An 18,051-nucleotide genomic window follows, 5' to 3' on the forward strand; every position below is an offset into this window, starting at 1 on the left:
TTTCTGTAAATGAGTTTCATGTTCTTTGCTGATTTCTGATTTTCTATGGGTTTCTGGTAGAGAATTGTGCAAAAGGGATGTCCTGAAGTAGGAGGCTGAAATGAGAAAGCCTGGAATTGCTGGAATAGTATTCATGTTAGTAGGCTATGTTATCCCTAATAAGAAATGCATAAAGTATATGTGATCAGTACTTAGTCATGAGTTACTTGAGCCCTTATCCACTTCTTTTCTTCTAAGATGTGATCTTATTTGGACACAAGGTAATTAATGACATCAAAATAACACTCTCCACTCCTTAATGGCATACATTTACACCTGTGCGAGAGGAGCATCCGAGTCTTCCAGTGACACCTCTCAGAGGGGAGAAAAGTGTTTAACCAAAGTTACCTTGAGGGACTACTTGTTCAGTAGAAGCTGATCTATACAAGAGTGACTTCATCTAGACATTGTAGACAAAACAGACATTTCCACAATCAGTACTGATGAGTGGAACAAAGCTGCTAAAAATGTACTCTTTTCCTTTCATATGGTGATATATTAAAGAAGAACAGTGTGGTAGGATTTGGTCCCTCCCATCCTCATTGAAATCAAGAAAGACACTGCTGTCCAAGACAGTCGTCGGACTTTGTGTCCCATCTTCAGTCATAAATCCTGTCAGATTAGCAGACAGCGCAGGCTGGCACTGAGCATTTTTTTCAGAGGTAGTAAAAAAGCCTCTCTGCAGCAAAATTTCCTTACTAAAATAGCCTCTAAACCCAAAACCAAAGTGGAACATCGTAGTGCACAGGATTGCACAGGCCTATTGGTCTTGCCTCAGTACATCAACTCTTTGAAAACACAGTAAATAGAGAAAAAGAAAAATACTTTTTCTTTAGGTCTTTATTTCTGACAATATGCTGTTTAGATTAGAGATACGTTTCTCTGAGTTCTGTGTCTGCTGGATCTATTCTGCCTCTCAAAAAAGCAAAGGTAGTACGTGAATAATTTAGGTTTTATCAATGTACAAAAACCTGATTAATTAAACCTGATTAAGTTCCTGATTAATTACATTACCTGTAAAAGCTGCCATTGCAGTGAATGACAACTAATGAAGGAACAGGTTCAAGGTTTTATACTGAAAAATGCTTTGGCATGGGTTACATTTTTTCTCCAGTTATGTTTAGGTAGTTGATTCCTCAACATTTTTAAATGCATATTCTTGTTCTTGTCATCAGTTGTAACTAGCTTCTTTCTGTCAGTCTTACTCACCAGAGACAGGCACCGTGCTTATGACTTTGAAAACTTGCATTTTTCAGAGCCCGTTACTGGTTCTGCTGGTTTTAACAAACAACTGACTTTACCTGTAGCCACTATTGAGAATGGTGTCTTCTACACATTTCTCAAAAGAAGTGAAAAATGTGTTGTTCACATGACAGTGTAGTTGCTGCTGTCAGTGGACACCTGCAAGCTATAAAACAAGCAATCTTGTTTTATCCCAAAATTCCATGATGTTAATAAGTGAACAAGAGTGTACTCTGTATTTTATCTAGTTTTTCCTGTTTAAACTCTTGCTAACGGTTAGCAGCTTATTCTTCCTAACTCATCATTTTTAAGTATTCTTAGGAATACTTAAAAAGCACAGAAATTTCCAAGGGACATGGACTTCAGAGAAGCGTGCATAATCTTTACCAGAAGTACACTGAGCATACAGGGCCCAATCCTGCTGTAGAAACTCATGTTCAGCATAGAACGGAGCTCTTAACTTACTAGAAATGGAATCCACTTTGAATTGGGAAAACAGATCTCTTTCCTTTTTAGGTCCTTGCTCTTTTTTATTTCCCTTTTTTTGTTTTTAAGCTGCGGTTGACTTACTAGTGGTTTATTTCAGGGAAGAAGTCGAGACCACCTCGCCCTACAACTCCAGACATACGTGTGAAAAAGAGAAACAGAGATGGAAAGGGTAAGTTTAAGAGCCATCCCTGAAGTTTTTAAAAGAACATTGTTTCTGAGGAACCATACTCTCGGGGTGTAGAACCAAGTCTCATACACAGTGGTGTTTAACATCTCATCTTAAGGCAAGTAAATAATGAGTGCACAAGATTTCCTAATGCAATACCCAGTTCCTAGGCAGAATAACATATTTGTCAATTTATTTGCCAGGATTCTTGGAAACTCTTCAACCCCTGCAGAGGCTGCTGCATTCTGAGTGAAGTCTCGGGGCATGCTTTGCATTGTATTAGTGTTTCTTGGGCTGTGGTTATTTTGACAGATAATCTTTGGAAATGTTTTCCATCTGTGTGTGTCTAATTCTGCATGAGGAGCTAACCAAGGCTGCCAGTTGGCAGCAAGAAGTACCAAGGCCTGAATTTTGAGGAAAGTTACGATGTAGCTTGAAGACTTTGGCAGAAAAGTTGAGTTTTGATACTTCTTTCATTCCTCCTGTGTTTAAAAGGAAAGAAGAAAATAAATACCACATAACTGATACAATAAATCATTTCCTCCAGACTGAGCTGTTCAGTGCTGCCTGCCAGTTTTGCCTACAACTTGGTTGCTTTGCTGTGGGGTCCAGCACCCACACCTGTGCCTGGGCTGGCATCTGAATGGCAGACTGATGCCCTGGCATCCACCCAGTTATGCCGTGTTCAGAGAGGCAGGAGCTGGAAATGTGCCTTCCCTGTGTCACCACAAGTGCCTGCATGCACGCCTGAGAGCTGATGTGCTTGCATGTGTGAAGTACATGCCAGGATAGAAGCCGAGGCAAACTTGGAAGGTGGTGGCATGAGACATGAGACTCTCCTGAAATCAGAAAAATCACCACACTAACAAATGTGTTTGGGCTTTTTTCTTTTCCTATTGCAGAGGGATTTTCTGCAATAACAGAAAAAAACTAAAACCCTGGTGGCAAGCAGTAAATATCTAACAGGTTAATGCAATTCTGAGTACACATTGCTGTTTTGTTTTGTTGTTTTTAATTCAAACCAGATTTTTTAACTAAAACTGAAATAGAAGTATCAGAGGAACCTCCCAGTAGTGGTCAAATGAAATAACAGAGAATATTAAAGCAGCTAGCCACAAAATTAAAAGGCAGAAAAGAGTGTAATTTTTTTGTTGATGATAGCAGGGTTACACTATTATTCACATTTGTCCATTGTTACAAAATTGCTAATTCAGAAGGAATTAAAAAGAAGTATGTTGCCTGAAACTGTTGCCTGTTAGGGAGAAGCTACAGCAAAAGTATTTGGTTTACATTTTGAGGAACACAGAATTAAAATAAAAGGGATGTTAATATAACTAGCCATGGCAGGGAAGCAGCTAGAAAACCCATAAGAGTTGCCTGTCTTTTAGTATCCACAATGTTCCCCTAAAGGGAACATGTATGCCAAAGTACCAAGCCCTCCATAGAATTATTTGATGTGAGGCATGGAGAAGAATGAGTTTTCTATGTATTTCTTTTGCCACTGTGATTCGAGGGGGTTAAAAATCCTGCCTGAGTAAGGCAGACCTGGTTTTTCACAGACAGTCCTCTTCACCGTGGTTTTTCAGTGGCTAAGCAGTGACAGATTTTCAGCTTGCCTTGAGGTAGCTGAGCATTTTTAGTCTAGACTGCAACAAAAGCACCCTGGATTAGATGATAAGTGGCTGGGAATGCTCTCACCTCTGGCTGACATCGTGTCTTGTCTAAACAGTCTTAACCTTTGCCTTTGGGGTATCCAGAGGCAAACAGGCTGACCATTTTATGCAAGCAGGGAGACATATGCTGCAAAGGCAGTGTGTTTGCTCTAGGGGTGCTAGCTTTTCAAATTCCCACCTGCTGAAGGAGTTGCTAACTCTTTGTACTGCCATGCTGACGACTTCGCTAAAGACTTGCAGAGTACAGATTGTCATGCAGGAGTATGGGTGGTTTAATGTGTAAAACCCCTCTGGTTGAAAAGAGTTGAGACTGGTGGTTATTACAGTTGAAAAAACTACCGGGTTAAGTTGAAGCTGACAGAAGAGATTCTGTCCCCTCTGATGCTCTGGCATCCTTATTGTGAACCTTCAGAAATCACGGAATCACAGAATCCCGAGGGTTGGAAGGGACCTCAAAAGACCATCTAGTCTAACCCCCCTGCAAGAGCAGGGTAACCTAGAGTACATTGCACAGGAGCTTGTCCAGGCAGGCCTTGAATATCTCCAACGTAGGAGACTCCACAACCCCCCTGGGCAACTTGTTCCAGTGCTCTGTCACTCTCACAGTAAAGAAGTTCTTCCTGATGTTAACGTGAAACCTCCTATGCTCCAGTTTACACCCATTGCCCCTTGTACTATCACTGAAAAAAGCCTAGCTCCATCATCCTGACACCCACCCTTTACATATTTGTAAACACTGATGAGGTCACCCCTCAGTCTCCTCCAAGCTAAAGAGATCCAGCTCCCTCAGCCTCTCCTCATAAGGGAGATGTTCCACTCCTTTAATCATCCTTGTGGCTCTGTGCTGGACTCTTTCAAGCAATTCCCTGTCCTTCTTGAACTGAGGGGCCCAGAACTGGACACAATATTCCAGGTGCGGCCTCACCAAGGCAGAGTAGAGGGGGAGGAGAACCTCTCTTGCCCTACTAACCACACCCTTTCTAATGCATCCTAGGATGCCATTTGCCTTCTTGGCCACAAGGGCACATTGCTGGCTCATGGTCATCCTCCTATCCGCCAGGACCCCCAGGTCCCTTTCCCCTTCACTCCTTTCCAGCAGGTCAACCCCCAACCTGTACTGGTACATGGGGTTGTTCTTCCCCAGATGCAAGACTCTACACTTGCCCTTGTTGGATTTCATCAAGTTTCTCCCTGCCCAACTCTCCAGCCTGTCCAGGTCTCGCTGAATGGCAACACAGCCTTCTGGTGTGTCAGCCACTCCTCCCAATTTAGTGTCATCAGCAAACTTGCTGAGGGTACACTCGGTTCCCTCATCCAGGTCGTTGATGAAAATATTAAACAGCACTGGTCCCAGCACAGACCCCTGAGGGACTCCCCTAGTCACAGACCTCCAGCTAGATTCTGCCCCATTGACCACAACTCTCTGCCTTCTTCCTTTCAACCAGTTCTTGATCCACCTCACTACTTGATCGTCAAGCCCACACTTCCTTAGCTTATCTATGAGAATGCTGTGGGAGACAGTACCAAATGCCTTACTGAAATCAAGAAAAACCACATCTACCGCTCTACCATCATCCCTCCACCTAGTCACTTCCTCATAGAAGGCTGTAAGTTTGGTCAAACATGACTTCCCCTTCAGAAAACCATGTTGGCTGTTCTTAATAACCCCCTCATCCTTAATATGCCTAGAGATGGAGTCAAGAATAAGTTGTTCCATCACCTTTCCAGGGATGGAGGTAAGGCTGATCGGTCTATAATTACCTGGGTCCTCCTTCTTGCCTTTCTTATAGACTGGTGTGACATTTGCCATCTTCCAATCCTCAGGCACCTCTCCTGTTTCCCACGATTTACCAAAGATTATGGAGAGTGGCCTAGCAATGACCTCCGCCAGCTCCCTCAGCACCCGTGGGTGCGTTCCATCCGGACCCATTGATTTATAGATGTCCAGATTGCATAGCTGATCCCTAACCCAATCCTCATCTACCAAAGCAAACTCCTCCTTTATCCTGACTCCTTCTGGGGCTACAGGAATCTGGGGCCCCTGGGAAGAGTCTGCAGGAGTAAAGACAGAGACAAAGAAAGCATTCAGCACTTCTGCCTTCTTTGTATCCTCTGTCTCCAGGGCACCCACCTTGTTCAGCAGTGGGCCTATATTGCCTCTTGTCTTAGTTTCATTTGCTATGTATTTGAGGAAGCCCTTTCTATTGTCCTTAATCCGACTTGCAAGATTAAGTTCCAAGGAGGCCTTAGCTGTCCTAATTGCCTCCCTACATCCCCTAACAACTGTCCTATATTCCTCCCAAGTGGCCAGCCCCTCTTTCCATAATCCATAGATTCTCCTTTTCCACTTGAGTTTGCCCAGCAGCTCCTTGTTTAACCACACTGATCTCCTAGATCCCTTACTTGATTTCCTACCCATTGGGATGCTCTGATCCTTAGCTTGGAAGAAGTGGTCCTTGAATTCTGACCACCTATCATGAGCCCCTTTACCACCTAGTACCCTTTCCCATGGGACTTCCCTTAGCAGTTGATTGAAGAGGCCAAAGTTGGCCCTTCGGAAATCCAGAACTGTGGCCTTGCTAGGTATTCTATTCCTCCCACACAGGATCCTAAACTCCACCATCTTCCCTCTGCCCCTGCCTTAGGGTATGGCTCCACCAATCTATTTCACTTTTGCATTCCCTGATGGCTCTCAACCTTTCTACCTCCTTCCTCAGTTCAACCACCTGCCTGAGCAGATCATTTATTTGCTCACAGCGAACACAAGCAGTGTCACTGGCTCTCTTCAATACAAGTGCTGGGCTCAGGCATTTGCTGCAGCCAGAGACCTGCACGGCCGCATGTCTGCAGGAAGGCTCAGTCTGGATATCCACATTATTACTCACTACCGCTTTTGATCGTGTTGTAGCCATGACCTATCTGGTCAATCGATCCGTCTATGTCTCTCCACATAAGCAAGCACTCTTTCCCCTCTTGAGCTCCAGCCGAGTCCTGTTGATAAGGCAGTTAGCCCGCTTGCCTGCCCGCACGAACTGCCGCACAAACTGCCTTGACCCACTCTGTTTTCCCGCTCTGTTCACCGCGCTCCTGGTTGCCGCACTCCCTGGGTAGGCTTTTAACCACTCGCAGCTGGTGCCACCCCTCCTAGCTCTGCCCCCAGTGAGTCAGCCCCTCGGGTAGGCTGAGCTGCCAGCTCCTGGGCAAGTCCTGTTGAGGACTTGGGGATCCCTCCTCAGCGGCTCTTGTTGCTCTGTGGTGAAGCTCCTGGACGCTGATCTCTCCGCACTCCTCTCTGGTGTTGCAAGCGTCCTCTCTCCAGCTACTCACCTCAGCAGATGATCTCCACATGCTGTCCTTGCTGTGTTTTTGCACAGCTACTTGTAGGAGATGATACTTTCATACAAGAAGTTTCTTCTTCCTTTCTCAGACTAAAAGCATTTCACTAAGAAGCTTATGTGCAGCTTCAAGCATCCAAAAGAACATCAAACAGCAAAAGCCTTTAAAAAAGCAGGAAAATGGGTCTAATTAGTTGTATGAGTTTAGATTCCTTAAATGTGCTTTTGGGAAAGAAAACAAAAAATAATATGCAAATTTTGTACTAGTTTTAAGTATTCATAATCTGTGATTTTAATACTGTTTTTTTATATGTGGTAAACACCGAGCAGATGTGATGCATTTCCATATATAAATGTTTGTGCCTGCTTGTTTGTAAAGTGAAATTTGAATGTTTGCTACCAGCAAGTGCAAGTGCTCACTGGTTTAGAAAAGAATATAATCTGGTTTTGAAGCTTATTCTTGAAGGTTTGCCAACCTCAACATATGCCACTGGTCATGGAATCATAGAGTGACAGTTTGGAAGGGACCTTAGGGATCATCTGGTTCAACCTTTCTAGACAAAGCATGACCTAGACTAGATGTGCCAGCACCTTGTCCAGCCAAATCTTAGCAGTGCCCAGCGTTGGGAAATCCATCACTTCCCTGGGGAGATGATTCCAATGGCTGATTGTTCTCTTATGTCCAATTAGAATCTTCCAAGCCAATTGGAATCCCCATATTATTTCCCATATAAATCTAATAGTTAAAAGTAAGAATTTCCTTTAGCCTTTTAAAGATTATAACACCTCAGTGAACAAAGTATTTAAGCAAAGGCTTAATTTCCAGCATTTTCAGAGGATGGACCTGAACACATTCCGATTAAAGGTAAAGCAGTAGTGGCTGCTTCTGGATTAAGCAGGAGGGAACTGTACACGTAGGTGACTAATACTGTCTGACATTGGTGACTGGAATAAGACTGACTGTAGGTTGACTGGTACCTGACTCTGTAGGTTAGACCATTGCTAGAGTGTTAGGGCCCCCAGATTATAATAAAAAGAATCCCCATGCCCTTTCATCACTATTTCCTAGTCCTGATGGTATCTTGATGATGTATGACAGTCTATTTGGAAATATATCAGGTTTGTTGGGGTTTTTTCAGTTTATTTACATAATAATGTAATATGTAATGTGATGCATAATAAAATATGGTCAACTAATGTTTTTTTTTCTTTTTTTTTAATTCCCTGTGCTGAAATACTTTAATTTTAGGAAATACTATTTATCTCTGGGAGTTTTTACTAGCACTGCTCCAGGACAAAGCTACATGTCCTAAATATATCAAATGGACTCAAAGAGAGAAGGGCATTTTCAAACTGGTTGATTCCAAGGCTGTGTCCAGGTTGTGGGGGAAACATAAAAACAAACCAGACATGAATTATGAAACAATGGGTAGAGCTCTCAGGTACGTGCATTTTCAATAATGACTGCTTTTGTTGCCCTAGTGTTTGCATGCATTAAATGCTTCATCTAATTTGTAAGGACAGAAAAGAGTTAGTGTTGTATCCCTTCACCTCAGTGTGCACAATTTCAAATTGTCATGTCAATTTGTAAATAAAACTGAAGTAGAGCTCTCCTATTCCCTTTGCTTTGTTGTACCTAAAATGTCTGTCTGTGCTGACTGGTGAATAAGCTTGAATTCAGGTAACTGAAAGAACTGTATGAGTCAAGAGGAGAATTGCAAGTTTCATGCAACTTTTAAAGAGTAGGAGTTGATAGCAGAGGTGCCAAGTCATGTAATTCTTGTCTTTCTCCTCAGAGTTATCTGAGGTTGAAATTAAAAGGTGACAAGAAATACCAGTAAAAATATTGTTTGAGGAAAAAAAAAATCACAATTAAATTGGCCATTCCTTTATAATGAAGAAACTAGGCACTTAAAATATTGTTTAATTGTTACTGCTGATCTTCTTTTCTGGAGGGTTTGCTGCCTACTCTGTTGCTGTTTGGGATTTGGCAAAAAACACTGTATAACTTTGATGCATGTATGCTTTAAACAGATACTATTACCAAAGAGGAATACTGGCTAAAGTGGAAGGTCAGCGCCTAGTATATCAATTTAAAGAAATGCCAAAAGATCTCATCTATATAGATGATGAAGATGCTAGTCCTAGCACTGAATCATCAGATTCAACTCTGCTCCCAACTGCTGTGGCCAGTAGAAACCAGTCGAGCAGATCTAGAGCATCTGCAAATGCAGGAACAAAGGGAGGATCAACCACCGTGGTAAGAACAGGGAATTCAAAGCCTGTGAAGCTGAAGGAGCAAGTAGAAGTTGCACAGCAGCAGACATCCAGCTCCACTTCAGAAGTTTCAAGGACAGCACAATCTTCACAGCCAGTGCAACACACTCAGCTTTTTCGGACAGTTCAAGTAATGCAACCATTGCAGCCCATCACAGAAGAACAGGCACCTGCAATCAGTAATGGTCCAGATGAACCGTTAAATCCCTCGGTTCAGAATGTAAGGTAAGAAAATGTAGAGAAATAAATGTATGAATGATAATAAATTTACTGGATGATGGCTAGATAGACTGGATTCTTGGCTATGCTTCCAAAAAATGCTCATCCCCCTGTTTAGCTGAAGTGAACTGGTGTCTTTGTGGCTGATCCTAGGAATCGGGAGTTACTACGTCACACTGCGATGTGTACACTTGTAAGTGCTCTGCCTTTGGTGGAGGGAAGTGCATCTTTCTTGTGGTATTAGGCCTGATACAAATCTTTTTAGAGAGGAAAATACACAATTTCTCTTTCAGATTGGTATTGTCAGTTCTGTCCCACAGCAGAGGCAGTGTTTTCTGTTGTCTTCATGTTTGCATTATACACAGTGGGTCTGCCTGAGGCCTTCAAAATAATTTCCCTTCTTGCTTCTTAAGATTTTTTTGTCATCTCTTTCATCTTTTGTGTTGTCCCCAGCTACAACAAGGGAAAGCTCTGTGTTATCTAATCCAGCGTTTTGTTGCTGTTACAAGAGCGTGTTCTTTTGAATTTAGAAAAAATTAATAGAATATTCTCATGAGAGCTGTGTATCTGCAGAGTATTTTGGGAGACGGTCATGCTTCCATGTTTAATTTCTAAGTCAACTGGCTAACACTATACGGCCTTTAAGCATCATAGAATGGTTTGTGTTGGAAACTCCAACTGCATAAAAAGAAAATCCAGACTAGCAATAACAATTAGGTTTTTCAGAACTGAAAGAAGAACTGAAACTGAACTGAAACAGTTTAGATCAGCCTTCAGTGACTGATATAATAGATTCAATAAGAAATGCTTTAGGGGATAACCAAATAGTTGAGGAGGCTGAAGTCTTATATATAGGAAATGACAACCCGAGACTGCAGCTTCAATCGAAAAAGTTACACTGTCTTTTCTTCCCCTGGGTTTAAAACCACCAAACCTTAAAATTATGCCAGGACTTCCTAGTTTGAATCCCACTATTTTTTATTTCCTTAAAAATTGTGTTTTCATTCACTCTGCAGCATGAAAAACCCACACTGAAAAGAGAAATTCATTGGTTAGTAAAGGCTGCAAGGGAATAAATACATTGGCAAAAATATTTTTCATAGTTACTGATAGGTACTATAATACAAAGTGGAAAGTTACCATTTTTAAGTAGACAGTATCTGTTTTCATTTGTCTTTTAATTCTAAAATGTATGTTTTGCAATCAAATGGTGTTTTGCTTATTGTTCAAACCAGCTAGAATTAGTTCAGGATGCACATGGAGGGGAGGATTATATTTGTTCAGAAGTTTATGTAAAAGATAATTATGAAGACTTTGACACCCTCCACTCCCCCCCCCCCCCAAAAAAAAAGTTTTGGAATCAATTTAGAAAATTAATAATAATCTGCCTGAGAGTGACGTCTTTTAAGTTTTTAAAGCTGAGGAATGCAGCTGCTCTGTACAGTGCAGTCTTACAGTTTCAGGCTTGGTGGGGGATTTAATTACTTGTAAAAATTGATTAGGGCAATGTAGTAAAAGGAAACAAGTACAGATGTAATCGAAGCTATACAGTGCCATTTAACTCAGTAGAATAACGCTATTAAACATTAATACGGGGAAAGTTCAGCAATTTGCCAAGTTAAATAAGATAGACAGGCACTGGATTACATAGCAAAATTGGAATCAATAATATAGATGGTATAAAAAAGGGTAACAAACAGAAGTATCTGTAAGACATCATAAGGCAGGCAGTAAGTCCAGCCTAATAGTTGGAAAGCTGCTCAGTGACGTGATGACATCCAGTTATTGCATATTGGTATTTCACAATCAGACCTTGGGCAATCAGCTAAGGGGGGGGGGGGGGGAAAGCAGAGACGGTATGTGTGAAGTTCAAATGAAGTAGAAGTCTGAAGGGTTCGGTGTTGTCTCCTCTAATCTTGTTTGCAATTTAAAACAATATTCTATGAAGGCTTCAATTGCACTTTCTTTGGCCAAGATAACAAAGTGAAGGGGAGAACAAAAGATCCATTAGATGTTTTCAGTACAGTTTGTAATCACTGAATGGTGTAGAGTGGTGCTTATTAAGAATGTACTGAGGTGGTTAAGCAGTTAGAGTGAAAGTAAATACCTGGAGCCAGCTAGTTTTGGTCAGGATGAGCCAAGCTGCAAACCAAGGTGCTGCTGAGTCCTGTGCAGTGGTCACTGCCCATTCCAGGCTCCAAATATACAATTTATGCCAGATAAATTTGAGAATTTCTGCTCTGTTTCAAAATGCAAATTTCCAATAGCCTCGTGGGGTAGGTGGTACCCTGAATGGCTTTGTGAGCGTATGTTTTAAGTCCTGTTTTATAATAAGGCTATAACAAAGGAACAGGATTTGGGGCTTTTTTATTCAAACAGCTATAAATCTCTAGCAGCTGAATGTGTTTGTGTCACTTTCTGATTTGCAGCAATGGGGCTTCCATAAGGGCTGAAATGACTTGAAAATGTACAGCAGGTGTGATTGTCATTACAGAGTAAGAGCTGACGAACTTGATTTAGGGTTGTGGTTGGAGTAATTTTGTAGTAGTTTTGTAAGAGAGCATGAGGACAAATAGCAGCATTGGTTGCCAGATGTGTTCACAGGTTGGGGCATATAGCGACCAGGGTCAGAGAATGATGCTCAGGAGGTTTTCTGATGCACACTGGTTAGTGGTTGCACTCTGCCCTGAAGCATGAACATCTTGGACCCATACACTTTGTTTTACGCAGTGTAGTTTCTAAAGTGTTATTCATACACATGTTCTTCCCTATTCTTCCTGGAAATAAATGGTCTTCCCTCTGCAGCAATTTGCTTGTCTTGTGAGAAGAAAACAATATAAAGAAAATATTGAGGATTTCTGAGGTCAGAACAATTGGCTTCTTAACCATATCCTTCAGGGAAGACGTCTGAACACGCAACTTCTCTGCTGAGGGACTTGGTAAAAGAATCATGTTTGAGGAATGTTACAGAGGGCTCGTGTCACCATCCCTCCCCTGCAATAGGCAGCATTGCCTGGTAAGATCTACTCCCAGATCATTGCTGAGAGAGTGTGGCAGCCTCTCCCGTTTGCATTTCTCAAATAAAGGGCTTGCCAATGAAAATCTGGAGTTTGGCTTTTCAAAGGAGACAAGTAGTGGCTTCCTTTATAGCTGCAGAAAGCTTGTGCAGAGTTTTGTGTACTTTAAGGGGAGGGTGGTGTCTTACTTAGTGGAAGTTCTGGGCTTGGTGGGCTTTCTGTACGAGTTTTGGTGCTGCTGTACACAGAGGAGACAAGGAGGAGCATTCCTCACCAGGGACAGATGCCTCTTCTTCAGCCCCAGCGCTTAAACAGAAAGGCTGTGATGTGGTGCTAACCCAGGCTTGGGAAACAGGAGCATGGTCAGGTCATACAAACTGGGTTTTGCTGACTCAGGAAGACATCTAGTATCACCAGTGGGAATACTGGGAATTGCAGACTCACTGCTGTTCCATAGATCTAACTGCTCTGGCTCAGTGGATACAAGCAGTCACTGCAGTCTCCAGTTGTTTAACTGGGAGCTTAATTTGGCACCACATGTTTCCAATAATAAGACAAAACCAAAAATGCCTCTCTGGATGAGCCTTTTATTTCTAACTTTTCCCAATGAGCCAGCTTTTTTAAGGAAGAAAAAGAAGTCTCTTTGAATTTAGCACTTGTGAAATGGTTCTGTTTAAACCAGAATAACTGACATGTTTAACCAGAGTATCTGGTTTAGTGGAGTAATTACTCTTTTAGCTTGGAATTCAGAGGCTCCATGTTCAGTGGGTCATTCTGAGGGTAAAGGACATGCCTTCTGTTGCTCCAGAAAGTGTTCTGCTCCTGTAAGGCTAGGGACTTCTCTAGGACATCATTCAGGGGTCTAAGGTGTCTGCATTTGGGCAATTAAATTTCTCCCTTAAATGACTAGGGCTGCAGATAAAGAGATGCATTTTCATTTACCTTCAATCAAGGGTAAGTAACAGTGATTTAAGATGGAGTGTCTTTTGGGTGGAGTGACTAGTCTTCATGTTATTAACAGTTCAAAGGAGATCATATTGTGAGTAATTAAAAATTATAAGTCTCTGTTATTGACTGCATGAGACATAGCTGAATCTTCTATCTGGCAGCTCTGTATACCAAGAAACTTGCAATTAGCTGAATGCTCACAGATACTGTCTGATGCTGAATTTTTCTATCAAAATTCAGTTTATTGTTTCTTTTCTGTATTTTTACGTTGTCATTGTGGTAGCTTGGAGAGAGCATGTTAGAAGACCAGTATCCTGGCTCTGTTCTGTAACTGGGGGAAAAGCTAATACAGACCACAGAGGATGAGTGGGATATGCTTTGTGTTCACTTCTGAACTGGAGAGCTGCTACAGGATGAATCAGCCACAGCTTTCATCTTGACCTTTTTGCAACCTTTGAGGTAGAAAACATTGCAGTAATTCATCCTGAAGGTGACACAAGCATGGACCACAGTGGCAAGATGCTCATTCAAGAGGAGAAGGAAGTAGCTGAAGGTGAAGCATGTTTTTTTTCTGGGCATGAGCATTCTGTGTAAGAACAGTGATAATGCCAGCAATATGCCAACACAGTGGATTGGTCCCAATAAGCAGAGGGAATTACCTTTGAAAGTCATCCCTACCCCAAGCAAATGCATATGCCTTCTGCTGTTGTTCCATAATCTGTTTCTGTATCCAGGCTGTGAAGTACCAGTGGTCTGACTGCAGCTATGTTGATGCTGAAATACTAGACAGATTTGTCTAGCATTAGTTTATCAACTCTGAAAATGTGATTACAGCTGCTGTTTCAAATGAAGTGTCTTTATCATGTGCCATATACAGACGTTAGCTTGTGTAAATTGTGCAGTGAATGTCACCATTATGTTCTGTAATCATACTTTACACCCTATGTTGGTTTTGCTCGAACTTGCATAATCACACAGACACAGGGAGGCACTCTGGCACCGTCTTACTGCAAGTTTGCAGTGACCATCTGCTTTCAGTCCTTTTACCCTGAATAAGAATGAGAGTCAAATCTGCATGTCAGCTAATGTTGTAGCCCATCACTCCTCTGCCATTCCTGTAGGTTATGCTGAATAAAAACTCACAGGCTTCAGTTTCACTAAAGAGCTCATGAAGGCTCTCTGGGACTTGATGAATATGAGTGAAGGAATGCAGTGCCAGCTGAGGACTTCTAGATAATCAGAAGCAACTCCTGGATAATACTTGGAAGGCTTGATGTTGATCAGCCAACATCAGTGCATGTGCTTTGCTTCTGTTTGCAGCTAGGCAGTTGTCTTCTGTCAGTGCAGGAAGTTGTGTCTTCATGCTCCAAAGGCAGGTCTGCAGTAGAAACTCTCTAGCACACCAACTAGCTGATACTTGTGAATCTGGCTCACTGCTGCTGTAGCTTTCGCCAACGGAAGGGAAGTAGGTATTGTTGCAAAGAGCTGATCTCTGTCATCTCTTAAGTGCAGGCTTGACTGTTTCAAGTTTCAGGGTGGTGAAGAAAATCCCCTTCCTGAGGGAAGTGTTTGTCAGAAATTGGCTGATGTGATCTCAGTGAGCTTCTACAATAAAGACTCTTAGCTTATAACAGGGTGTGTTTCTCAGAACATATTTACAATAGGGATAGCAAACATTTTGATTTGATTTTCCTGCAGCTGAGACCTTCTCTTAAGCCCACTTCTGATGTAGCATCTGTGGTAGGTAGGAAGAAGGCTGCTTACAGCAGAAGGGACTTCAGGGTCATCTAGACAGATTAATTTTGCTTCAGGTGACCATGCAGTTTTGAAAAACTCAGGGAAGACCAGTGTAAGACTGCATGGGTCAGTAAAAAGGACACTGTGCTTGAGAACTGAGTCCTCTGTCGCTGTCCTCATGATGTGAAGAGATTATCTTGTCGAGGCAAAACTAGACAAGAACAGGCAAGTTCTTCCCTCCCTTCGGAGGAGTTTGTTCAGTCAGGGCATGAAGGCATCAGGTGCCTTTCTACCTCTCATGAACATTTCCCCCCAGATTGCCTAAGCAGCTCCTGTCTGTGTGGCTTCCCCTGCGGAAGGGCCAGTGGCTATGGGTCAGTGTGTTGTGGTGACAACTGTTCATAACTGAGGCTCATGTACCTGAGCACAGCCGTGGAGGAGAGCTCCTGAGATGCATTTGGGTAATGGTTCCTACAGTACCCCAGAAGAGATTGCCTCTCAACTAGGGCATCTGAATTGGTTCTGACAAGCATATCCCACCCCCTCAAGCTCTTCCTAGCTTGACTCAGTGAGCTGTTTGCAACCAGCTAGCTGAACAAACTGGGAAAGTCCCTGGAAATCTGCCTGTTTATCTCGAGGCCATCATTTTCCATATAGCTGTAGATTGAATGTGTGTGTTGGAGAGGGAATTCTCTTCTGTTACTGCTCTCTATGTATTTCTTAATATTGCCTTGTTTCATTTACTTTTTGTGCTGTGGAATACCTTGTTTACCTTGGCTTGTAGCTTCAGGTTTTGGGTTGGTTTTGTTTTTGTTTTATCTTCTCCCTTTCTCCATTTCATAAATTTCACATAAATTACTGTGAATAAACTTGTTTTTCCTGCCTGTCACTTACTGTTTGCTTTATCACTAGTTACCTCTTGATGAGCTCATATGATATTGCACAATTCTCATCTATGAACACTACCAAAAGGACCAAGAAATAGATGATCATTTTCTGCCAGGCTAAAACGACTTTAGGATTTTTGTCATTCTTTTCTCAGTTGCAAACAGATGGCTTTATGGCAGTATTTCCTTTTCCCCACTGTTGCTCAATGTTCTTGTTCTTTCTGTAACCTCAGCAGGAACTTCTGAAGTAATCACCCAATAGATTTTTACTTTAGGGTAGGAAGGGCGTTAGCAAATTGACAGTGAAATTCAGAAGCATAACAAAACACACAGAACCTAAAATAATGTAGCCATTGTTAACAGATCACCTTCAGGAGTGTGTACTTTATTTTTAAACAGGCAAACTGATTAACCAAACCTGTTGTTTGGGTTTTTTTTTTTTACGTACTGATATTCAGAACAAATAGTTTGAGCAGGTAGATTTTTAGTCAGTAGACACAACAGTTGTCTGTAGTCTTACCAATTGAGGCGGATGTCTTGCTTGGCTACCATTAGCATAAATAACAATGTGTATTTACAGGGTTGTGTGCTCCTTAATCCAGTGTTTGTACAGACATCTGCTGCATGCTTTCCCTGTAGCAAATTCACACTCTGTGTGTGTATAGATATGTGTATCTACATGTTTATATATATGTGCATCATATATATCTGTCTTGACTGATGGAGAAGATAGAGCACCTGGAGTTAACTGTTAGTCACAGGATGGTGCACAGGTATGGGACTTGCTTTCAGGAGAAAAAAATGGCTTAACATCAGTATGCAAATACAAATTGCGGTGTGCTGAGACAAACTGGCTGGTGTTCTCAGGCCTGTTGTTTCCAGTTCTTTGCAAAACACCTTCTGCACTGATTAGATCCACTTCACACTTGTTGTGGTTGTCCTTTAAAGCCATTTAGCAGCCAGAAGCTTTTATTTTTACTACATTGTTTAATGCAAAAGAGCTAAATAACAACAAAGTAGTTTCAGAGTAATACTTGGGTGGCTTGCAAGCACAGGCTACCAGCTTCAGCTGCTGCTTTCAAACTATTTAGCTGATCTTAATCCTTCAGGCTCAAGTAAGTTTCTTCATGGATTAAACAGCTGGCTTAGTATCTGCTCTGATACTTGTAATGCTTTTCTGGTGGCAAGTGTCAGCTGCCTTTCGTTCGTAGCTGTTCCACTTCAATTGCTGGTCTCCAGATTTTCATGTCTTGAGCTGGACCTATGTGACATTCTGATTTTACTGCAAGTTTGTTTAACTGTAGGCACATTTTTTGTACTATTTTTAAAAATGCCAGTGGATGGCCTCATCCTGTTCCTGCTTCTGGCACAGACATCTGTGATTTTTCTGTCAAGGTCCCAGGGGAATTGATGGGGTGAGGTGGGAGATTTAGCACTGATTACCTGTAGCAGATATAGTGTGAGTCATTTTGAGGTTTGCACTTCAAGCTTGGCTGTTTGGATTTGTTGTGTAGCACAAAGTTCTCAGTGATGCGTGGATAGACTCCACAACTCGTTAAAGTTGTAAAGTAGGTATGCTTTTATTCAGCACTGAGGTGCGTGGGGATAGCTCCTCCAAAGCATGCACACCTCAGGGTTGTTCTCCCTTTACATTTATTTTCTTAAGGTATACATAGACATGAGGTTGCTCAATACACCTGTACATATTATCTATCCCCGCTTCGTATTATAATGAGCTAGAAGGTCCTTTGCACCTGCACAGTGCCCCTTCTGGTCATGGGCAGGGGTCTCAGGATGAAGTAAATGAGCCCTCCTCTTGTGGGTAGGGGTCTTCAAGATGAAGTAAATGAGTCTTCCTCTTCTTAAACTTTTCACCTTTTAATCTTCACGCATGGCCTTAGGGTTTGGTCAGCGCCCAGTCTACTTCACTCCACCCCCCACACACACCCCCCCAACCCCCCGCTTATCAGTAGAACCAAACATCTGCTTTTGTCCATTACCAGTAGAGCTCTGCTTCTACCC

General features: G+C 42.1%; 1 protein-coding gene across 6 annotated transcripts in view; it reads left to right on the forward strand.

Moving 5' to 3' along the window:
* Positions 1–18,051, forward strand: part of ELF1 (E74 like ETS transcription factor 1) — an 89,674-nt gene that overhangs the window by 68,069 nt on the left and 3,554 nt on the right. For all 6 annotated transcript variants that reach the window (XM_031045907.2, XM_034073988.1, XM_031045908.2 and 3 more), the window contains 3 exons: positions 1,868–1,939; positions 8,194–8,386; positions 8,979–9,446. In XM_031045907.2, the coding sequence (XP_030901767.1) occupies positions 1,868–1,939; positions 8,194–8,386; positions 8,979–9,446 (733 nt within the window). The remainder of the gene's footprint in view (positions 1–1,867; positions 1,940–8,193; positions 8,387–8,978; positions 9,447–18,051) is intronic.

Source organism: Melopsittacus undulatus, chromosome 2 (genome assembly GCF_012275295.1).
Source record: "Melopsittacus undulatus isolate bMelUnd1 chromosome 2, bMelUnd1.mat.Z, whole genome shotgun sequence".
Classification (NCBI taxonomy): Eukaryota; Metazoa; Chordata; class Aves; order Psittaciformes; family Psittaculidae; genus Melopsittacus; species Melopsittacus undulatus.